The sequence below is a fragment of the Haliaeetus albicilla genome, chromosome W (assembly GCF_947461875.1).
Source record: "Haliaeetus albicilla chromosome W, bHalAlb1.1, whole genome shotgun sequence".
Classification (NCBI taxonomy): domain Eukaryota; kingdom Metazoa; phylum Chordata; class Aves; order Accipitriformes; family Accipitridae; genus Haliaeetus; species Haliaeetus albicilla.
The window spans coordinates 36,438,297-36,462,835 of NC_091515.1; the positions used below are offsets into that span (position 1 = coordinate 36,438,297).

The 24,539-nt window shown below is 47.6% G+C and overlaps 1 protein-coding gene across 1 annotated transcript; it reads right to left on the minus strand.

Moving 5' to 3' along the window:
* Positions 1-8,882: 8,882 nt before the first annotated feature.
* Positions 8,883-14,079, minus strand: LOC138683412 (uncharacterized). The gene is given in 6 exon segments (XM_069775129.1): positions 8,883-9,225; positions 10,052-10,156; positions 11,577-11,606; positions 11,608-11,871; positions 12,799-13,128; positions 13,855-14,079. Coding segments are annotated over 6 exon segments (1,119 nt in total). The 3' UTR covers positions 8,883-9,060.
* Between the last annotated feature and the right edge of the window lie 10,460 nt (positions 14,080-24,539).

Sequence of the window (24,539 nt, forward strand, 5' to 3'; positions counted from 1 at the left end):
AAATATGTTAACAGTAAAAAGAATCCCAAGAAGAATATCTATCCTTTAATGGATACAGAAGGGAACGTAGCCACCAGAGATGAGGAAAAGGCCGAGGTACTTAATGCCTTCTTTGCCTCAGTCTTTAATAGGGAGTCCAGTTTTCCTCAGGGTACTCCACCCCCTGAGCTGGAAGGTGAGGATGAAGAGCAGAATATACCCCCCCTTAATCCAGGAGGAAATAGTGAGTGACCTACTACGCCATCTGGACACTCACAAATCTATGGGACCCGATGGAATCCATCCAAGAGTACTGAGGGAAGTGGCAGAGGTCCTTGCCAAGCCACTCTCCATCATCTATCGGCGATCCTGGTCAACAGGGGAGGTCCCAGAGGACTGGAGGCTTGCCAATGTGACTCCCATTTACAAGAAGGGTCGGAGGGAGGATCCGGGGAACTACAGGCCTGTCAGCCTGACCTCAGTACCGGGGAAGATTATGGAATGGTTTATCTTGAGAGCACTCACATGGCAAGTCCAGGACAAGCAGGGGATCAGGCCCAGTCAGCATGGGTTTACGAAAGGCAGGTCCTGCTTGACCAACCTGATCTCCTTCTATGACCAGGTGACCCGCCTAGTGGATGAGGGAAAGGCTGTGGATGTTATCTTCCTTGACTTCAGCAAGGCCTTTGACACTGTCTCTCATGGCATACTCCTTGAGAAGCTGGCGTCTCATGGCTTGGACAAGTGTACTCTTTGCTGGGTGAAAAACTGGCTGGATGGCCGAGCACAGAGGGTTGCGGTGAATGGGGTGAAATCCAGTTGGCGGCGGGTCACAAGTGGTGTTCCTCAGGGCTCGGTGTTGGGCCCCATTCTGTTTAATATCTTTATCAATGATTTGGATGAGGGGATTGAGTGCACCCTCAGCAAGTTTGCAGATGACACCAAGTTGGGAGGCAGGGTCGATCTGCTCGAGGGTAGGAAGGGTCTACAGGGAGATCTGGACAGGCTAGATCGATGGGCTGAGGCCAATCGTATGAAGTTCAACAAGGCCAAGTGCCGGGTCCTGCACTTTGGTCACAGCAACCCCATGCAGTGCTACAGGCTTGGGGAAGAGTGGCTGGAAAGCTGCCTGGCAGAAAAAGACCTGGGGGTGCTGGTTGAGAGCTGGCTGAATATGAGCCAGCAGTGTGCCCAGGTGGCCAAGAAGGCCAACGGCATCCTGGCCTGTATCAGAAATAGTGTGGCCGGCAGGACTAGGGAGGTGATTGTTCCCCTGTATTCGGCACTGGTGAGGCCGCACCTCGAGTACTGTGTTCAGTTTTGGGCCCCTCACTACAGGAAAGACATTGAGTTGCTGGAGCGTGTCCAGAGAAGGGCAACCAAGTTGGTGAGGGGCCTGGAGCACAAGTCTTATGAGGAGCAGCTGAGGGAGCTGGGGCTGTTTAGTCTGGAGAAGAGGAGGCTGAGGGGAGACTGTTGCAATTGAAAAATGGACTCCGAAGCTGGTTGCAAACAAAGACCCTTTATTGAACAAAACAAGTCCTTTTATCTGCTAGCTATGTCTGACGCAGCAGCCAGCAATCATAGGCAGAAGCTTTCCAAAATTTTCATCTCAGCAGCAACTATCTTATCTCTACACTATTCTTGGCTCCGTGTCCTTCCAGCATGATTACTTCACTGGGAACTTCACTGTTCCCATGGTTTTCTGCCAACCAGAGCAATAATATCATTGTTTCCACAGGTGGTCACTGAGTCAAGTGCTCCCACATCTCCCCCTTCTTTGTTTATAATTAACACAGCCTTACTTGATCTATCAATTAATTTTTGGAACACATTGCAACATACAAGGCACACAAATTAAAATACATAAAAACACTACAAGACAAATCAAAAGTGTCTTAACTAATGATTTAAGAGCAGCTCTATTTTGTAAGGTTGCGTGTCTAATACCATCTACAACTAACAGTAAATCAGATAATGCTACACCAATCTGTATTCAGGGACCCCAGAATTTGTGATTCCTGGGGTGGCAATGAGGGTGAATGCCCAATCCGTGGAAACCAGGAATTCCCATCCATTGAGTCCATGGCCTGCTGCACAGGGGTCTCCATCAATAGGTTCTTAAACTTCGTTGATGCCAGCGGAACCCCCTATTAAACATGTGGAAAAGGGATTGTTCGGTGTTGCTGTACTGAAGCATAAGCAATCTTGTCCGGTCACGTTAGCCAGGGTCATCCAGATGTTTTCTTTGGCTTGCGGCGGTATCCATGACTACGTCCATCCGAGGACCGTGAGGAAGATGGACCATCCGTACGTTCTTGTGCCGTCTTGCTCCGCGAGCTCAGCCCAGCGATCGGTAGGTGCCAGCTTTACGTGGGCGTCCCCACGGAGGCAACGGTGGCCTTGCCGTACACCAGCCCGATGCTCTTCGGAAAAATCCCAGTATTTATACATTTGCAGAGGAATGGGTTTCGGCACACATGGCCAGCGGGTGCCATAACCTGCCTCGGTTGCAACATGGGGAGCCTATGACGCATGCGCTCGCTGGCCAGGCGCGCTGCATGAGCCATAGCCATCCTGTCTATTGTTTCATGGGCTTTGTGATGCGGTTGCAATGCACAGAGAATCTTGACCTGTCATGTTGGCCAAGGTGACCCACACGTTAGTTTTTGCCTGAGGTGGTGTCGTGGTTTAACCCCAGCCAGCAACTAAGCACCACACAGCCGCTCACTCACTCCCCCCCCATCCAGTGGGATGGGGGAGAAAATCAGGAAAAGAAGTAAAACTCCTGGGTTGAGATAAGAACGATTTAATAGAACAGAAAAGAAGAGACTAATAATGATAATGATAACACTAATAAAATGACAACAGTAGTAATAAAAGGATTGGAATGTACAAATGATGCGCAGGGCAATTGCTCACCACCCGCCGACCGACACCCAGCCAGTCCCCAAGCGGCGAATCCCTCCCCCCCCCACTTCCCAGTTCCTAAACTAGATGGGACGTCACATGGTATGGAATACACTGTTGGCCAGTTTGGGTCAGGTGCCCTGGCTGGGCATGAGAAGCTGAAAAATCCTTGACTGTAGTCTAAACACTACTGAGCAACAACTGAAAACATCAGTGTTATCAACATTCTTCACATACTGAACTCAAAACATAGCACTGTACCAGCTACTAGGAAGACAGTTAACTACATCCCAGCTGAAACCAGGACAGGTGGTATTCATATTGCCACACCATCTAGGATGTTCCAGATGATGATGGTCGTAGAAATCGAGCGGGAGTCCATCGTGGGCCTGTATCTGTGGAAACACAAGCATAACCTCGCCCCCAGGTTATTAATGGAAACGGACCTTCCCATTGCCCTGTTTCTAGATTCTTAACTAAAACCATGGCCTTACCCCTAATTTCCGGCCGCTCTTGATATGTGGATAAAAAGTCTCTAAATCGGTGGACCGCCTGCATCAGACCAGTGATTTAGAAAATTTAAAACATAAGTGGCTTTAGCTAACTTTTCTTGTGGAGAGAGATTCCCTACTCCCCCTTTTTGTTTTAATAACATCGCTTTTAGCGAACCATGAGCGCGTTCCACAATCGCTTGACCAGTGGGAGAATGAGGGATACTAGTGCTATGCCGAATACCCCATAGTTGTAAAAATTCTTGTGGTTTTTGTGATACATAAGCTGGACCATTGACCGTTTTTAGTTGCTGTGGAACACCCAAGGTTGCAAAAGCGAGTAAGAGATGCTTACACACATCACGGGATTTTTCACCTGTGTGGGCGGTGGCCACAAGTGCTCCTGAAAAAGTATCAATAGATACATGGACATATTTTAATCTACCAAATTCTGTAATGTGAGTAACATCAGTTTGCCAAATCTCTAAAGCTTGCAAGCCTCTTGGATTGAGTCCATATGATAAAGACGGAGTCGTCTGTTGGCAATCCGGACAAGCTGTCACAATTTGACGGGCTTGATTCAAAGTGAGTTGAAATGTTTTTTGCAATGCCTTTGCATTTTGGTGAAAAAAGGCGTGTGAAAATCGTGCTTGCTCGAATGCATTAGGAAGGACAGTGAGTCCAGCTAACCAATCTGCCATACTATTACCTTCTGTTAATGGTCCAGGCAGTGAAGTGTGCGATCGCACATGCATAATAAAATATTGGGTTTTTTCTATGATTTAACGAGGCCAAAAGAGTTTGAAATAACACGAATAACGGTTTATGATCTATTTCTTTCAAATAAGAGGCTTCAAGACAGCTCACAACTCCTGCAACAGAAGCAGAGTCAGTTACAATATTAATAGGACAGTCCCACTTCTGAAAGACCCTAACAACTGCAGATAGTTCAACAATTTGTGGTGAACCTTTTACTATCTCAATGTCCGATTGCCATTCGTTCTGATCATTTTTCCAAACTATAACAGCTCGACCCGTTCTTCCTGATCCATCTGTAAAAACTGTCAATGCGTCTAAAGGAACAGAACTACATTTGGGAAGTTCCTGTACATTAAACTGTAACTGTAACAATTTGTGACTTGGTGGATGAATTGAAATGGTTCCAGAAAAACCTTCCAGTGCAGTTTGAAACAAAAAAGAGTTTTGGTACATCCATTGTAACATCTGCATAGAGACAGGCAATATGAGAATTGAAGGTTCCTGGCCACTCAAAGATAGCAGCCTGTGTCGTCCTTTCAAAATCAGAGACACAATCATTTCAATTTTTGTTGTTATTGTTTTGCTGAATTGATGCAACAAAAAAAATCCATTCTATTATCAACAGAGGATCTCTCTGTTTCTCGTCCCATTGAAAAATGAGACCATATGGTTGAAAATCAGGATTTAAAACTATCAGTTGAAATGGACGATCAGGATCGCATCTCTGAGCCTGTCTCTCAGACATTGCTGTGGCCACCTTTTGAAGTGCTAACTTCGCCTGCTGAGTTAAAGTTCTTTTGGAATTCAATGCTGGATCTCCCTTTAAAAGCTGAAAGAGAGGATGCAGCTCTTCATTTGTTATGCCTAATAACGGTCTGACCCAATTTATTGTTCCAAGTAATTTTTGCATATCATTTAATGTTTGAACCTCTGTGATAATTTTCAACTTCTGAGGTATTATGTGCTGATTAGTTATTCGCCACCCTAAATAATTCCAAGGTGTTGTTTTTTGAACCTTCTCTGGAGCTACCTCCAAATGATGAAGTTTAATATTGTCTAACACGACAGACATTGCTATTTGCATCTCTGATTCCGTCCGTGTTGCTACAAGAATATCATCCATATAATGATAAATGAGAGCATTAGGCAATTTCTCTCGAGCAGGAGAAAGAGCCCTTGCTACAAACCATTGGCAAATGGCAGGGCTGTTTTTCATACCCTCTGGCAACACTGTCCAGTGATACCGTTTATTCGGTTCAGAAGCATTAACAGAAGGAATAGAAAAAGCAAATTTGGGGGCATCACATGGATCTAGAGGAATCGTAAAAAGACAATCCTTCAAATCAATTACTGTTAAACACCAATCTTTTGGAATCATAGTGGGAGATGGGAGTTCTGGTTGTAAAGGACCCATGTCTTCTAATACTGCATTAATACGTCTCAAATCATGTAACAATCTCCACTTTCCACTCTTTTTCTGTATCACAAACACAGGTGAATTCCAAGGACTAGTCGTAGGTACAATATGCTTTGCCTTTAACTGTTCATCCACCAATGATTGTAAATGTTGCAGCTTTTCAAGTGTCAGGGGCCACTGATCCACCCATACTGGATTCTCAGTTTTCCACGTTAATTTCAGGGTGTGCTGCACCTCAGTGACCCCTACAACAAATTTGACCCAATGCTTAATCCCCATTGCGCAAGACAGTCCCGTCCCCATAAAGTTAGGGGAGTTGTGAGGATAAAAGGACGAATGGTAGCTCTTTTGCCCTCAGGACCTATCACTTGCACCAAATACACACTTTGCAATGGAATGGCGTGACCTCCTATGCCTGTAATTGCCGTGAATACTTTGGAAATTGGCCAATGAGAGGACCACACAGAGTGCGATATAACTGTCACATCCGCTCCGGTATCAATAGTGCCAGACAACTCAATTATTTGGCAAGGATTTCCCCATTCCATCTACAACTGAGAGTCGGTCTGGAATTAGAGACCCGCTGAGCCCAAAAAATATGTGGAACCCCCGTAGAGCCAAATCCACCGGAGCCCCTTGTTTTTGCTGCTGCCAAGGATGGCTGAATGTTAAAACCAACCAATAGTGCAATACGAGAACCAGCCGGCACAAAACAAGGAGGCATAGGTGTCCACACCATAATTTTGATTTCCCCTTGATAATCAGCATCAATTACACCTGGCAACACAAAAAGCCCTTGCAACGTGGTAGATGACCGTCCTATTAACAACGCACTTTTGTTACCCTCTAACGGTCCCCACACCCCCGTGGCTACCGCTTTTACTTCAGATGTTTCTAAGGTTACTGATTCTGCAGTGGCCAGATCCATTCCGGCGCTGCCGCTTGTTCTTGCATATAGACTTGAGACTGGGGTCCCGCTTGTTGAATGGGGGCTGCTTGTGTCTGCGCGTGGCCCCTCTTCGCGCTCCACTTCCCGTTTCCCTGAATTGGCTGTCCTTCCTTATTAAAACGAGATTTGCATTGATTAGCAAAATGTCGACCCTTTCTGCACTTGGGACACACTCCCGGACTTTTGGTGTGCCCTTGTTTTTCACCTTTATTTCTATTTGGACATTCACAGCGTACATGTCCCTTCTTCCCACAAGAAAAACATGTTTGGGAACTGACATGCATAGCTGCAAATGCCTCAGCCATGAGTTTGATAATAGAAAATTGCAGACCCTCCCATCGGGGCTGGCGATTGGCTTCATAGATGACTGGAAAAGCTTGCAGGTTTTGTAAAATGTCAGTGTCCCCTGCCTTAGCAGCCTCTTGTTTAATTTTCCCCCAAATATCACGGGGATCAGGAGGATACAAGTCTGGTGCAGCTTCAGGATCAATAGGTCCGGGGTCGAAAGGATCATCATCCTCATGATTACCCTCTTCTGCCCCCCCCAACTGCTCCTACCAACGGTAGAGCCGAAGGTTCCAATATCGGAGCGGAAACTCCGGGGACTGCAGGACCTGGAGCTTCTGCAGCAGCAGCAGATCTCTGTTCCGGACCAGTCCCAACATGTTTCTTTAAGCATTCAAAAACAGTTCTCCAAGCCCCTAATAGGGATTGAGCAATTTTGTCATCTTGAGTTGCTGCATCCCAGAGTTTGACTCCTATCGTGACCCACTGTTCAGGATCAAAGATAGTTACGAAGTCAAGATCAGGGCACGTCGCCTTTGTCCATTTTAGCAGCATTTTCAAATTATGCTCGGTTATATGGGCTTGATATTTTTGCAGGAGCTGCTGCATCATACTATATACGGTTTTCTCTTCCCGGGACATTTCACTCCCCATTGTTCCCAGCTGCTCACCTGTTGTCCAGCGAGAGGCGATTTGGCTGCGCAGTCTTCTGCTTCCTTTCAGCAGTTTGAAAAGTTCAGCTGGGCTTGCAACCGGTGCAGTCGAACCCACTGCGTCTTAGGCCCGAGGATCCTCAGCCTGTTCGGGCGCCATTTGTTGCAATTGAAAATGGACTCCGAAGCTGGTTGCAAACGAAGACCCTTTATTGAACAAAACGAGTCCTTTTATCTGCTAGCTGTGTCCGACGCAGCAGCCAGCAATCATGGGCAGAAGCTTTCCAAAATTTTTCACTCAGCAGCAACTATCTTATCTCTACACTATTCTTGGCTCCGTGTCTTTCCAGCATGATTACTTCGCTGGGAACTTCACTGTTCCCATGGTTTTCTGCCAACCAGAGCAATAATATCATTGTTTCCACAGGTGGTCACTGAGCCAAGTGTTCCCACAGGAGACCTTATAGCTCTCTACAACTACCTGAAAGGGGGGTTGTAGTGAAGTGGGTGATGTTCTCTTCTGTCAGGTGGCTGGAGATAGGATGAGAGGAAATGGCCTCAAGTTGCGGCAAAGGAGATTTAGGTTAGGTATTAGGAAAAAATTCTTTACTGAGAGGGTTGTCACACATTGGAATAGGCTGCCTAGGGAAGTGGTTGAGTCACCATCCCTGGAGGTATTCAAAAAGCGCGTAGACGGGGTACTCCATAACATGGTTTAGTGGACATGGATGACGGTTGGACTCAATGATCTTCAAGGTCTTTTCCAACCTAAATGATTCTATGATTCTTTGTAGTTGTAGCTAGAAGGGTGTTGATAACACACCAACGTTTTGGCTACTGCTGAGCAGTGCTCCCACAGCACGGAGGCTGTCTCTCCAACCACCCCCACCCCCAAAGTCCAGTAAGCTGGGGGTGGGCAAGAGGTTGGGAGGGGACAGAGCCAGAACAGCTGACCCAAACTGACACAAGAGATATTCCACTGCGCTATGGAAGCACCACAGCTGCCGTTCAGACCGACTCTTTTCTCCTACCATATCCCTCCTCACCAGAAAAGGGATATCAACGGGGCCTTAGCACACAGCCATTGATAAAGCGCTCCAACAGGAGTTGGATGCTTCCACCGCATTGCACTGTGCCGAAACCACCCTTGTACGGCATGCCTGTAGCGTCACATACAGCGTTTTCTAAAGTTTTAGCAGCAGCCTACACTGGCTTTACGTACGTTTGCGTACCACTTCCAAAAAGCTAAGAGTTTGCTTCCTGCACGACGCAGGAGACTGCTAAGCGGTTCCAGCATCACGCTTCAAATGACTAGGCAAATCATTATCTGTCTATAGAACGCTGTTAACAGACTGAAACGTTCCACATACTTACACTCCAGGGAGACACCATTTTAACTTGCAGAACTATTTCCCTCAGTAAGACGCACAAGACAGAGGTGATATCCCCATGCTAAATCTTTATTGTGCAACTGCTGCTCAAAGCTTTTATTACCTTCCACAGACACACGTCACAAAAAATTAGACGTCAACAGCGGCTACTAGACTGACGGGCAACAGACGAAATCCATTCAGTGGCAATTTGTACACGTGCAGCAACTCTTGCGGTGCAAAAATCTTAGCCAGGCGGCCAGTCCAACTGACGGCCACCCAGAATATGTAGATGTACGTGACAGACAGACTGCCCGCCCTCGGGCCCTTCATCTGCAACCATCCGGAATCCATTGGTCAGGCCCAGGTGAGCAGCACGCTTCTTGCCAACAATCATGAAATGCCCAAGAAGCTGGAGAAGGAAGTACAAACCCATAAATAAATAAAATAAAAAGCCACACACAAAGAGGGGAGAGGGCAGGAAGGGAAGGACTGAGAGCAGAGAACCACCCAGAGAAACCAGGTAGCCAATTCCTAGCAGTTCAACCGTTGCGCTTCAAATTACCGTCTGTCCGCCCGCCTGCAACTGACATTTTCCAAGCAAAGCTACAAAGACCGATTATGCACACTGTGTGTGTGGGGGGGTGGTGGGGGTGGGAAGAGCCATGCAATTTTTTTCAAGCTGGACAGTAACGGACTACAAAACGGCCACAGAAGCTAAGTTTGTCTCCGGGTTAAAGCCCCCATTATATCTTCAGGCAACATAAGCAATTCTGGTGGAAAATAAACTTTAGGCTGCCTTTTGCGTGGGTTTACAAAGTCTTTGAACTTGACTTTCACAGCCAAGAGTGAAGCATCCAGCACCTCTCAACCAGCTTTGCCCTTCCTCACCCCTGACCTGCCAAAAACCCCAAGCCCTCTTCTCCGTATTAGAGGAAGTACTACTACTCTTACTCTAAACCACGACGACAGGCATCAGACTGCGCTCCAAAACAACGCTGCATTTTGCACCAGAAGTACATACCCAGGGAGGAGCGTTGCTTTATATCGCTACTTTTAGCCAAAAAGCTCAACTCCATTATAAGCTAGAGGCAAAAGATTATAGCGCCAGAAAACCCACAATAGCCTACTGCGTGTGCCCTATCAAGAGGAAAAGGGGGGGTGGGAGAGAGAGCCTAGTAAATTAGGAACTAATTACAGGTACAGTTTAGCCCACAGAAAGCTTCCGCAGTACTTACAGATTCACCAGAATCTTCTGCGTCAGATAACCTGATAATTGGCTCCTTAGGCGTGACTAGGAAAAGCGTCGGAGCTTGGGGCAAAAGATCACGGAACGCAAGGCGCTGGAGGAAGAGTAAACAGTTAAAACGCAATTGGCTTCAGAGAAAGGCAATAGCTTAAGCAAATCAATACGCCCCACCGAACTCGTACAGAAGCAGATTGCCAGATACCCCAAACGCAAGCCGAAACGTTGATTTTTCTTACACGATATTAATACTCTCTATACACAAAATACAACGTATTTACAGAGCCCCCTCCAGAAGTGCACGCAAGATGATGGGGGCAAGGAGACGGGCCAGTACTTCAGATTAGCGACCTCCAGTATGTTTCAATTTGGGCTGATCGTTTCCTAAGCAGTTTTTCTATTCGATGTGGTCCACCACAGAGGCAGGAGACAAACGGCTTAACTGAACCAGCAAAGAGTTTGGTGAAGTGGAAGATCAGCGGCCGTTCGTTTTCCATGCGACAGGGAGCTCAAGTATTGAACAAAAGCATAATCCCAGGAAGCCTGCAAGCGCCTAGTACGAGCCTGTCTTCTGTATTGCCCATAAACCCTACCTTCAAAAGCAGAAGGCATCCCTAACTGTTAATCTTCAGCATTTTAATAACAAAATTATACGGGATACTAACTTAAAGTTAACATTGTGTAGGCAATGGCTGCATTTTTTTCCCCACAGTCTAAGCAGCTCACTCTAGTTCCTAGCACGTTGTGGTGCACCAGCATCCGCGAACCTCGCAAGCATGCTGTTATCACGGTCCCACTTCAGCACAGAAACAAGATCTGGGAAGCTTTTGCAGCCCGCAGGATGACCGGTTTCTAGCTTTCTGTTAAGAAAAATAAGAAAAGCTGTAATTCTTTGCTTTAATAATCCGGTTTGGGGGTTCAGAACCAAAGCCTAGCACAGCAGAGCTGTGAAATCTCTATAATGCTGTTACGAGGCACAGAGACCTGCATTTCTCCTATGCAGAACTAACTCATTACGGTCGCTACTCTGGTTTCAAGACTATCATCCCACACGAGGCAGGACCACTCCCATCCCTCGGCAGCAAACTTTGCGCGACTTGCAGTGCCAAAGGGATATCAGGCGGCAGACGTCTGCGGCTGCCACCAAGTGCGTTACCGTCAGAGGCCCTCCTCTACGCACGCGCACGCGCGCACGCACACGACGCGGTGGGGCTGGGAACCGAGGCGAGCCGGGCAACACCGGAAACCCGGTACGCGCCGCAGCAGCCGGGGGCGGGGGGGGGTACCGAAGAAGCGCGATGTTTTAGGGATGGTGCAGTAGAGAGCGCCACAACCCAGAGAGGCCCCGTCCGTCCCCCGTCCCTCCACCCACCCACCCGCAGCAACGCCGCCACCCGCCCTGCCGCGCTCCCAGGCACCGCGCAACGGGGCCTCGGCTCAGGGTGCCTGCGAGCGCGGGGGGAGGGGGAGGGGGGGGAAGGGAAGAGGAACCGCGCACAGAGCAAAGCCGCGGCTACCTCCTCGTCCTCGTAGATGACGTTGGCGGGGAAGCGCCTTGCCGGTGATCTTTCCGAAGACAGTAGTGGCGCCACCGGGCCGGGCGGCCCGCGCCCCAACAATCTCGCCAGCCACGACAACGCCCGTTGTCGCCCCCGCGCTTCCTCCACTCGGCCAGGCCCTCCGCGGCGCCCATTGGGCCGCCAGATCGCCGCCGGCCGATCCCGCGTCTCGATTGGCTGTCTCGCCTGTCGTTGCCGCTTGTCCCCGCCCCCTTGGCGGGTCCGCCCTCGTCGACCTGGCGCTTACCGGGGCTCAGGGAGTTTGCGTGCCCCTTGGGGCGCGGAGGGATCCGACCGGGGCGCGGAGGGAGACGACGTCGGGCGAGTCCGCGGAGGGATCTGTGCCGTGTAGTGCTGCGACCCTGCGGGCGGGCAACGAGGTCTCAGAAGAGGCTGTTGTAGCTAGAAGTACTATTTCTTGTTATTTATTACCGCATCAAGTCCACCCCAAACGTGCTTGTGGCTTTTTGGTGCTGCTCCCTCCAGTCAAATGACTGCTTTTGCCAGGGCAGGGCAGGCCTTAACTTTTCAGAACATTTCGCAGAACCAACAGAAGTTGCTCTAAATTGTTCCCTGAAAGCCCCGCTTCAGTTGCAGACGTTTCTAAGCTGCACGCCTCCTGGGAGAAAATAAAATACAAAGCCTGTGTTCAGCACTGGTGGCTGGAGGGCTGGAGGGCAGATCAAGATAGGATTTGCGCTAAGCTGGGTAGGAGGCTTTTAGAAAAATAGGCAGTGCCTCCAAAGCTGCCCAAGGGTGGCCTGTGGTGCCCTGCGCCCCCGGGGATAGTGAGCAATTTGATTGGTCTACACAACTGTATTGTAACATACATAAACCCCGCTTTCCTCTATATCGGGCTAAGGATATCCTTAGCCTTCTTTGCGGCAAGGGCACGTTGTCGGCTCATGTTCAACTTGGTGTCCACCAGGAGCCCCCCACGTCCTTTTCTGCAAAGCTACTTTCCAGCCAGTCGGCCTCCAGCATATACCAGTGCATGGGGTTGTTCCTCCCCAGGTGCAGGACTTGTGTACGTTCAGGTTCCTCAGGAGGTCTCGAACCGGAACGTTTCCTACGATGGGAGGGACTTTGTTCCCCCAGTCCCTGCCTTGAGGTTCAGGGACTTGAGAGATGTGGGAACAGTGGTTGCCAGCAAAAAGGGAGGAAAAGAGTCGTTGAGTACCTCAGCCTTCTCCATGTCGGTTGTCACTAGATCTCCCGTCTTCTTTATCGGAGGGGGGTGGGGGTGGCGTACGTTTTCTTTACTCTTCCTTTTCTGACCAACGCACCTGTAGAAGCCCTCCTTATGATTCTTCACATCCCTTGCCAAATTCAGCTCCAGCTGTGCCTTAGCTTTCCTGATCCCATCCCTACACACCCGGGCAGCATCCCTATATTCTTCCCAGGATGCGTGTCCCCGCTTCCACTGCCTATGCATTTCCTTCTTGCGCTTCAGCTCGACCAGAAGGTCCTTCCCCAGCCACGCTGGTCTCCTGCCTTCCTTGCCTGATTTCTTACGCATGGGAATCGAGAGCTCTTGTGCGCTAAGAAAAATGTCCTTAAAGAGCTGCCAGCTCCCTTCTGCTCCTTCTGCACAGTGGCTTCCAACTCTTCCAACTCAAGACCCTCTTGCCCCGCTTGGTGAGGTGAATCCCATCAGCTCCCAACAGACCCGGCTTCTCAAAGGTAGATCCACAATCATAGAAGCCAAAACCTTGAGCATGGCACCAGCTACGCAGCCAGGCATTCACCTGTTCAATTCGTCTCCTCCTTCCTGGACCCCTTCCTCTGACTGGGAGGATAGAGGAGACCACCGCCTGTGCTCCCGATCCTTTTAACATTGCTCCGAGGGACATATAGTCTCTTGGGAGGGTTCTAAGTTGCCTCGCCAGACCCTACGCGGAATAGTAGGAGCGGATGATAATCCGCAGGGTTCACCAGGCTCGGCAGCCTCTCAGTGATGCCACGAATGCGAGCTCCTGGCAGGCTTTTCTGGCGGCGCTGGTTCTAATGCGGGTGGGTGGTTGGGTCAGCTTTGCATGGTTGGCTTGTCCTGGATCCTGTCCGTTACTCACGTGTTCTTCAGTCTCCAACCCCAGAGCATCCTGTCTGTTATGTAGGGACACTTCAGGAGATGGGGGAGGGTTCTTCCTTCTACCCCAAGCACAGACAAGCGTCCAGTCTCCTTCATCTCTTGAGTGCCTTGCATCAGTCAGCTCGAGGTTGGATTCAGGCTTACCTTCCTCTTGCGCAGCCTTAAGGCAGGCTGTCGCTCAGCCCGGGACAGCGTACAATACCTCGCATCGATCCCCTGCTCGCGTTCCCGGATACCGCGCTGCCTGTCGAGCTCCTCTTGTAGCATAGTTACTTGTCCAAGGAGATCTTCCAGCTGGGCACGCTTGCAGCTATGACATCCACCGCTGCCTTCGGGTGCTAGGGGGACTTCCAGGTACTGGAGCTCCATGCGGCCCGAGGTCTAGACAGCTATATCAGTCCTTGGGAGGTCTGTTTGTGGGGAGACGTCAGCACAGGTAGGCTGTAGTGCTTCCGTTTGGGTTGCAGCCGCAGCCTTGCAGTTGCGGCAGGTGAACACCATTTTCTTTCAGCAGGTCACCTCGAAGTCCCAGGACAGAAGAGAAAGGGCGGCAGGTACTGGCGGGGGGGTAAGGGAGAGAAGGGGCCGCTGCAGTTCCACAGCCTTTTTGCATGTCCTGTGTCACCAGGTCCCCCTGCCTCATTCAGCAGAGGGCCCACATTTTTCCATAGCCTTCCTTTTGTCACCTATGTACTTACAGAATCATAGAATCGTTTAGGTTGGAAAAGACCTTTAAGATCATCGAGTCCAACCTTCAACCATGCCCACTAAGTAGAAGCCCTTATAGAAGCCCTTCTTGTTGTCTTTGACCTCCCTTGCCAGATTCAATTCCAGGTGGGAATTCCAGCTTTCCTAACCTCAGCCCTGCGTGCTCGGACAATGTCTCCGTATTCCTCCCAGGTTACCCGTCCTTGCTTCCACCCCCTGCAGGCTTCCTTTTTGTGCTGGAGTTTGGCCAGGAGCTCGTTGCTCATCCACACAGGCCTCCTGGCATTTTTGCCCGACTTCCTGCTCGTTGGGATGGACCGCTCTTGAGCTTGGAGGAGGTGACCCTCCAGTATTAACCAGCTTTCTTGGGCCCCTCTTCCCTCCAGGGCCTTATCCCACGGGACGCTTCCAAGCAGATCCCTGAAGAGGCTAGAGTCGGCTCTCCTCAAGTCCAGGGACGTGAGCTTGCGTTTTACCCTCCTCCCTCCTCTCGGGATCCTGAACTCCACCATCTCACGGTCACTGCAGCCAAGGCCGCCTTTGACCTTCGCATCCCCAACGAGCCCCTCCTTGTCGGTCGGTAGGAGGTCCAGCAGAGCACCTCTCCTCGTTGGCTCCTCTATCACTTGGGTGAGGAAGTTGTCATCAATGCACTCCAGGAGCCTCCTAGATTGCTTATGCCCTGCTGTGTTGTCCCTCCAGCAGATATCGGGGTGGTTGAAGTCCCCCGTGAGGACCAGGTGTTACGGAGGCATGCACAATCAAATCCAACAGGTGTTAAAGCTCAGATTTATTCTTCAGCAAAAGTTAGTTAGAACTCTGGTAACATTTTATAAAACCACAGGCTCAATGATGTAAAGAGTATTAATACTACACAGCTGACTTAAGAATCCTTAAGATTTAAAAATGATGACTCAAAACACGCATATCACTCACCTAAAAGATGATGAGGGCTCTCTCCCTCGAGGAATTACCTCGGGCGGTGCCCCGACCCAAGGGGGAGCCCCTGACTGCAGACCCGCTGCTCTGAGGAAGACTGATTCCAACATGTCCTCCGGCGGGACTCCATTTCTACCCCTGTCGAATCTGATCTGTGGTCATTTAATCGCTATTGGCTAAGAAGGTCACCTCTGTGTACCTGGCACGTCTCGATTGGCCAGTTCAAATTTCAACCTGCGGCCTCTAGTGTTTAGGGGCTTTTTTCCTCTTCTCCCTGCCTGGAGAAGTTTTGTTTTCCAGCTTGGGAGGTGGGGGGAGTGTACTGCCACACCAGGGCCTGCGAACGCGAGGCTGCTCCCATCTTATCTGTCTGTAGAGGGCCTCATCCGCTTGTTCTTCCTGGTCGGGCGGCCTATAGCAGACACCCACTAGAATGCCACCCTTACCCATCTTCTCTTCAGTCCTTACCCATAAGCTCTCAGTCGGCTCATCAGCCCTCCCCAGGCAGGGCTCCGTGCATTCCAGCTGTTGTCTCACATAAAAGGGCCACTGCCCCTCCTCATCTTCCCAGCCCGTCCTTCCTAAAGAGCCCGTAGCCCTCCATTGCAACACTCCGGTCACGGGAGCCATCCCACCACGTCTCAAGATCCCAACAAGATCGTAGCCCTGCAACTGCACACGCATCTCTGACTCCTCATGCTTATTCCCCATACTGCGTGCATTAGTGTACAGGCACTTCAGAGAGGCACCCCCAGCATGTTGACTCCCCAGAAGGGGTTTTGGGGATTTCTCCGTAATGGTGCCTTGTAGGCACTTCCTTGCTTACATGCAAATGCTGGAGGTGACCCTGCTTAAGCCCCGTTTTGGTGATTTTGTGATCCCTTCCTGTCACATCAACCCCTGCGCTTTGCTCAGTGACCCTGTCCGTCGCTGCCTCGCAGGGCTGCTGGTTACTCTCTCCCTCCCCTCCTCATTCCTAGTTTAAAGCCCTCCTAATGAGGTCAGCTAGCCTACTGGTAAAAATACCTTTGCCCTGCTTAGTGAGGTGGATCCCCTCTCTCCCAAGCAGACGCTGACCCACAAACAGGGGCCCATGGTCACAGAACCCAAAACCCTGTCGCCAGCACCAGCTCCGCAGCCAATTCTTGACCCGCATTATCAGTGCCCTCCTCCTCCCGCCCTTTCCCCTCACCGGCAGGACTGAGGAGAACACCACCTGGGCCCCCATGCCCTTGACTATCGCCCTCAGAGCTCTGGGGTCATTGCTAGGGGAAACCTGGACAGTATCAAAAGCATCATCGGTGCCCAATTCTCAGCTTTGGGTCTCCTTTGCTACTGAAATTTCAGTTACGGAAGACGGATTGGTACCTGCGCTTCAGTCAAATCAACATTCGGTCCTAATCCTTCCCGACAAAAGGGTCAGGAACTACATCTCCAGCCTTACTTATTGTCCTTTTACCCTTCACATCCTCAAGGCATTGCCTTCTCTAAGGCTCTGTTTTAATCAAGTTTAGCAAGACCAAGCTCGCATCTACTCCATGACCTCTTCATAGCTGTTCCTGGGTTTCCAATGCACACACGCAAAGAGAATCCAACGGGCTCCGCACATTTTCATCCCTTTCCACGCAGGAGTTCCAGTTCTTTATCACTTTTATTACCAAGTGAGAAAGAAAATGGGGTCAAGATCCTTTTTCTCACAAGAACCTCTTATTGCTCAGAAAGAAGGCTTTTTCTCTTGAAATTCCCCCCCCCGCCCACCCAAAGTGACTGGATCCCCAGATATTTCCCGACTTTCCTATCTCCAAAACGTCCTGTTCCTACCCCAGTCACTATCATTCTTTAAACCACCAACCCCCTTCAACTGCTACATGGAGGAATCTGCCTTTTAGGCTTTGCGATGGGTTGATGGGTTGACCTTGGCCGGCTGCCAGGGGCCCACCCAGCCGCTCTCTCACTGCCCCTCCTCAACAGGACAGGGAGAGAAAATAGGATGAAAAAGTTCCTTCAGGAAATATCCACCTGCCGGATCCACGGGCAGCAGGGAAATACGTGCCCCGGACAGCGTTTTGCCCTTTCTTAAATATTTTTCCACAGGGGCACCACCAGCTTCTCCAAGTTGCTCAGCTTTGGCCTGCGGTGAGCCCGGTGCCTAGCTGGCTGGAACCAGCTGTGTCCGGCACAGGGCAGACCCTGGCCTCTTCTCACAGAGGCCACCCCTGCAGGCCGCACCTGGAGCACTGTGTCCACTTCTGGTCCCCACAATTCAAAAAAAGATGCAGACAGACCGGAGAAGGTCCAAAAGAGCACCATGAAGATGATCAAAAGGCTGGAGAACCTGCCCTATGAGGAAAGACTGAAGGAGTTGGGTCATTTTTCCTTTGGAGAAGAGAAGGCTCGGGGGGACCTCATCACAGTATTCCAGTACTTAAAGGGTGGCTACAAAGAGGAGGGAGGCTCTCTCTTCACAAGGAGCCACATGGAGAAGACAAGGGGCAATGGGTACAAGTTGCCCCAGGAGAGAGATTTCATCTCTATACAAGACAGACTGACTACTGACTTTTTTTTTTTTTTTACAGTGAGAACAATTGTGAAATGTATATTGACTTTCGCAAAATGAGAATACTGAAAGTTTGCCTAACTGCCACATAAGCTATATCTTGACAGGATGTTTGCTTCACTGACAGTAACCTAGGCCTTGACACAGGAAATGTACCCTTGGAGCTAATTGGAAATGGAAAGATGGAACGATAAGACAACCACCTGCAGCTGCCGGAAAATCATGGGGTGAAAAGTGCCTCTGGAGGAAGACTACTAACTTCATCCCTTGCGGATCCCTGGGAGCCCCCTCGAACCACGAGAGACGTGTGCAAGTGGGGGTGGTCTGGGGTGGTTATGTTAAATAGATATCTGCAATATTAAAATGACTTTTTGAAAACGCCACGAACACAGTGTATAAAAGGCGAGTTTGGGTGCAACCGGGTGCGCCTCTGGTTTCAACCATGCGCCCAGCGCTGTTTGCCTTTGCTCTATAATAAAGTGGTAAAATTCATAAAATTCTGCATGAGTGCGTTTCTCACACAATCATCCACTGGAACAGCCTCCCCAGGGATGTGGTAGAGTCCCCATCGCTAGAGGTTTTCAAGGTGCGATTGGACAGGGTGCTAGATAATCTCATCTAGGCTCCCTTTCCCACAAAAGGATGGACCAGATGATCTTTCAAGGTCCTTTCCCACCTGGGCTGCTCTAGGATTCTACGATTCTTCAGTGGATCACTGTTTAATAATAACACTTTGCTCGCCCTGGTTTGGAGCAAAGTATCGGCAACGTTGCCTGCGAGGCGAGACGTGAATTCCACCAGGCGCCACAGGCTTCTAAAACCTATGGTAATCGCCCAGTCTCTCTGAATGTATGAGACTGTCGTGGTTTCAGCCCAGCCGGTAACAAAGCACCACGCAGCCGCTCGCTCACTCCCCCCACCCCGGCCACGGTGGGATTGTTACCGAAATCCGGCATAAAACTCCTTAACACCAATGAGAAGTTAAGAAGCAGGCACTTTGTTTATTGCAGCGCTGGGGACACGGGGGATCGCTCCTCCAAAGGCGTGTCCAACTTAGTATCAAAATCCATCACTCTTTATAGACTTTTTATGTCAGGTCATTGTTACATAAGCTCTTTACATAAAAATGCATACTATGCTCGCTCTTAAATTTAACCTGTATAATGATTGGTCCTTTGATTATATAACCTTATCAATATTCTTATTTAAAAACAATCATTGGTCAGTTACACTTAGCTCTACTGATTGTGTTACCAATATTTGATAAAAGTTGAAATTTCACTTAAGTCGGGTTTGGTTAAAAGGGTAAAGATTGTAGAAAATAGGGGTTTGAAGCTCACAATAGCTATAGAAACTTAGGAACATACAAAATGTGCGGTATGCAATCATAAAAGAATAAGTATTGTCTAAGATCGGTTAACCATAGAAATTCTGACAGATTTGTTAGATTGTAGTGTTTTGTCTTAATGAACTAAGAGAGAGATCGTTATGGACCTTAGTTCTGTGGTTTAGAAACCCCACTTTGATCAAGAGACCAGTTAGTGGGATTAGGTAAGATTAACCAATGAACGTTTTAGTATAAGAATATTGATAAGGTGATGTGACTGAGGGCCAATCACTAGAAACGTTAAATGTAAGGATTAACATTGAATGTACTTTTATGTAAATCTAATACATGATGGCAAAATCGTACTGCGCAGAATCACATAAGAGAGGTCAACTATCGGACAAAGTGAGGAAGACTATGGAAGACCACCAGAGGGTTTCTGAAGACCACCAGAGACTTCACCACGCTTGCGTAGAAGGACATTTACATATGCTAATGATTTATCGGACAGTTGATGATTATGTATGACATTTCCCAGAAATCTAGTGAATATGTATAACAGGTGTGTATTTAACCTGCATGATTGAACCAGACAGGTGCACACACTAGGTGGAGTGATCCCCTGTGCGCCCAGCGCTGCAATAAAGGAGTGCCTGCTTCTTAACTTCTCATTGCTGTTAAGGAGTTTTATTCCGGTTTTCGGCGACAGTTTTGGCGACCCAGGTGGGACCTTGCGAGTGAGACTGGACGAGATCGAGTGTTGATCGAGCTCCGGCCGGCACCGAGGGATTCTCGGGGAGAACCATCACTCTCGACTCATAAAGCTCCTCGCAACGTTCCCTGGAAAAAGGGTAAGGCACTTCTTTGAAACTTGTTTGGGTAGCCTGCCCGTAAGGCGGGGAGAAACCTTCGCAGGGTTGGGGATGAGAGGGTACCCGTTTGTGTAGAAGCCTAGGCGTCTGCCCGTAAGTCATAAGCGAAAGCTATTGCAGGGTTGGACAACTGTGGGAAACAAGGGAACCTATACGCCATAGAGTTCTCAAAGGTAGTGCCTCCAACTGAGGTTGGAAGTTTTAAGTGTGAGTATATTTTGTTGGGTAATAATCTTGCCAGGGGATATTGGTTATGACTCTTGCCTAGGGAAGTCGGCTTTGTCCGTGCCCTAGACAAGTAGGTGGACTCCATTACCTGGCAACAATTGTAGTGCCTCCAACTGAGGTTGGAAGTTTTAAAGTGTGAATACATTTTGCTGGTTAATAATCTTGCCAGGGGATGTCGGTTATGACTCTTGCCTAGGGAAGTGGGTTTTGTCCGTGCCCTAGACAAGCAGGTGGACTCCATTACCTGGCAACAACTGTTATTTGTATTCGTTTGATATCTGGTATTTGATACATGCATTTGGTATTTGAAACTTTGTACTTGATACTTGGCATTTGATATTTGGTTCGGTATTTGACATTTGATATTTGATTATTGATTTCTGATATTTGTTATATATTTAATAGATATTTGGTATTGGGTATAAACATAATGGCATTTTCCAAATTATTTAAGAGTAAGAGTATGGGAAATTTATCCACTGATGGAAAGATACCGGAATCAAAGACAGGAGAAATATTGATGATACAGGAGAAGGTTAAAACTCAGGAGATGCCACAAGAAGTTGATGATGCTGTGATCCCTACAGTTTGGAACACAGACATACCTGGAAAATCTAAAATGGCACAACCTGTAAAGGTGGAACTGAAGGAGAATGTGAGGCCAGTGAGATTAAAGCAATATCCAATTAAACCTGAGGCTAGATTGGGAATCAAGAAATTAATTGATAAATTTTTGAAATATGGAATTTTAGAGGAATGTGCATCTGAATATAACACTCCAATTTTACCAGTGAAAAAGCCATCAGGAGAATACAGATTAGTACAGGATCTGAGAGCAATAAATCAGATAGTGAAAGATACACACCCTGTAGTGGCCAATCCATATACACTGTTAACAGCTCTAGGGGAGAATCATCAGTGGTTTACAGTGCTTGATTTGAAGGATGCTTTCTTTTGTATACCCCTGGAAGAAGGAAGTCGAAAATTATTTGCTTTCGAGTGGGAGAATCCAAACACAGGACAAAAAACGCAATTGACATGGACAAGACTGCCGCAAGGGTTCAAGAACAGCCCAACAATTTTTGGGATCCAATTAGCAAAAGAACTTGAGATGTGGAAACAAGATGGTCCCAAACCTGGACATTTGCTCCTTCAGTACGTAGACGACATACTGATAGCTACGGAAGAGAGACCAGCATGTATAAAGGTAACAATTGATCTTTTGAACTTTTTGGGGCTAAGTGGATACAAAGTCTCTAGAACTAAGGCCCAGATAGCAAAGCAGACTGTGATATATCTGGGTTTTGAAATCTCCCAAGGACAAAGACAGTTGGGAACGGAGCGGAAAGAAGCAATTTGCAGTATCCCGGAGCCGAGAAATACCCATGAATTGAGAACCTTTTTGGGAATGGCTGGGTGGTGTCGGCTATGGATAATGAACTATGGTCTGTTGGCTAAGCCATTGTATGAAGCTCTTAAAGGTCCACCATTTGAATGGGGTCCAGATCAGCAAAGAGCTTTCAAGAGTTTAAAACAGGCCCTGATGACAGCACCAGCCTTGGGACTTCCGGATTTGACTAAAGACTTCCAGTTATTTGTACATGAAAAACAACACATTGCACTGGGGGTGCTGACTCAGAAGATGGGAAGTTGGAAGCGACCGGTTGGATATTTTTCCAAACAATTGGACTTTGTAAGCAAAGGCTGGCCTGCTTGTTTGAGAGCGGTAGCAGCCACTGTGATGATAATACAGGAGGCTCGAAAATTGACTTTGGGAAGAATGATGGTGGTATATGTGCCACACATGGTGATATCAGTGTTGGAGCAAAAGGGGGGCCATTGGCTATCCCCGAGCAGAATGATGAAATATCAGGTAATTTTAATGGAGCAAGATGATGTGATTTTGAAAACTACTAACTTGACTAATCCTGCAGTCTTTCTGAGTTCTGTACAGGAAGAAGGACAACTGAAACTTTATAGATAAGTTGCATGCTATGTACTTGGGAAAATAATTGTGTAAAGCTTATAATATTAGGGTTACTATTAGGGATACTGTCAGGGGCATTGATCCTCTTGTGCGTTATAGGCTGTGAATATTTCCTCATAAGTCGCTCTAAGCGTAAGATACAAAGCAGATGTAAGATTATAAAAGTAGAATCACGAATTGACATGATAAAGGAATCTGTAGTGTGAGGTAAACAAAATGAGGTGGTTATTGCTTAAATTATTAATCTTGATATCAGTCGCTCCCGGGATGCTGATTCAGGACAATCTAGTTTTACAATTGATTCAGGGTTTTGCGAAGGTACAAAATTTGACTTCAATAACAGCCTGTCTTCCCATTCCAAAGTCAGCTGAGAATCCAATTCCATGGGGAGTATTGACAATGAACCTGACCAAAACTTGGAAAAAGATGTGGGACAACGAAAATCAGCTTAGCAGATTAAATTGGACAGACCTCGATGGCAATTATTCTTTAAATTTTGAAAGAAGGAACTATAGCATTTTGAATTGTAACATTACTAAACCATCTACCTCATGGGCAAAGGAACTAATTTATCGTCCTTCAGGGGAAACTTGTACAAATACCCCTTGGGGCTGCCAACTGCCAAAGCCATGGAGACAAGTGCAAAAAGGAACTTGGGATCATATTCAAAATATAGAATGGTGTTTAGAATTTATTGGAGTTATAGGGCCCTTGCTAGATCCACCCAGAACTAAAACTATTTATGGAAATTTGGATTGGGCCAGACAAACAGAGAAAATCACACATCCTAAATGGAACTGTACAAAGGTTTATACTTGTAATTCTTCTGATGCAGAAGTTCAAAGACTATATCCAGTGGCTAAAGCACTGAGATGGGGATGTGCTTGTAGAAATTATAGTAGTGCTTTAAATGATACTTGGTCCCCTCTTAATAATGGGAGAAGAGCTTGGCCTGGAATAGACTGCAACAAAGGACAGGTAGAAAGTTTAGGACTAACTGTTTGGGTGAGTAGCGATGGTATGTGGTCTACTCACCTCCCCATGAAAGACAAAAATAAACAGTGGACATTGGGCTTACTAACTCTATGCCCACTTTGGAAGAAATCCCCCCTACGGCCTCGATGGTGGAATACAGTGAGACGAGAGGATGATTCCTGGCAACCCCCAAGTACTGGAACCCAAATAGGATGGGTATTGGAATCTATTTTTACACCGCAGGTGACAACTCTTCAGAATAAAATTATTCTTCACAACCTTTCACTCCAAGTAGAAACATTGGTTAATGCTACTCAAATTGGGCTAAACGAACTTAATGCGCAGGTGCAAGCTACTAGTAAAATGGCATTGCAAAATCGTCTAGCTCTAGACTTGCTATTGTTAAAAGAACATGGAGTATGTGGGTATATTGGACTTACAAACGATTCGTGTTGTGTCCATATACCAAATGTAACAGATGACTTAAACCACCAAATAGACAGGATAAAACATGTGGCTCAAAGCAGCAGAGAATTAAGATCAAATACAGAAAGTTTTTGGCTGAATAAGATATTCCAAAACTTTGGATTTTCTCTGACTGGATGGTTAGCAGGGCTTTTGCAAAATGTAATTGTAATTGTCATCATCATCATTATAATTTGCGTAGCTTTTAGTTGTCTTAAGCTGTGACACGATCTATATTGAGATGAGATACTGAAGTTAATAGTTTTTAAACAAAGAAAGGATAAATGATTGGTCCTTTGATTATATATCCTTATCAATATTGTTATTTAAAAACAATCATTGGTCAGTTACACTTAGCTCTACTGATTGGAATCTTCGATACTCAAATCAAGATGGGAAGGGTAAGGGGGTTTCCAAGCAGCAAACTGGTGTCCATGACGGTTTCCTTAGTTTCTTGAAAGAAAACATAGAAAGACCAGTAACTTCCTGGTGAGGTTTCTATGGTTAGCTATTTCAAACTTTAACAATATTAAGGTTCCTGTAGTGACACATAACACGGTTCCTAAAGTTTCTATGGCTACATTTCAAACTTAACAATCCTATACATTATGCTTCACAATTTTACTTCTTAATCAAACCTAACTCTTCCATGTGATTAAATTTTGATTTCTTTACCAGAATATTTGCAACGGGATGAGGAGAAAATATAAAGGCAGGCTCGTGGGTGGAGATAAGGACTGGGAGGGATCACTCACCACTTACGGTCACGGG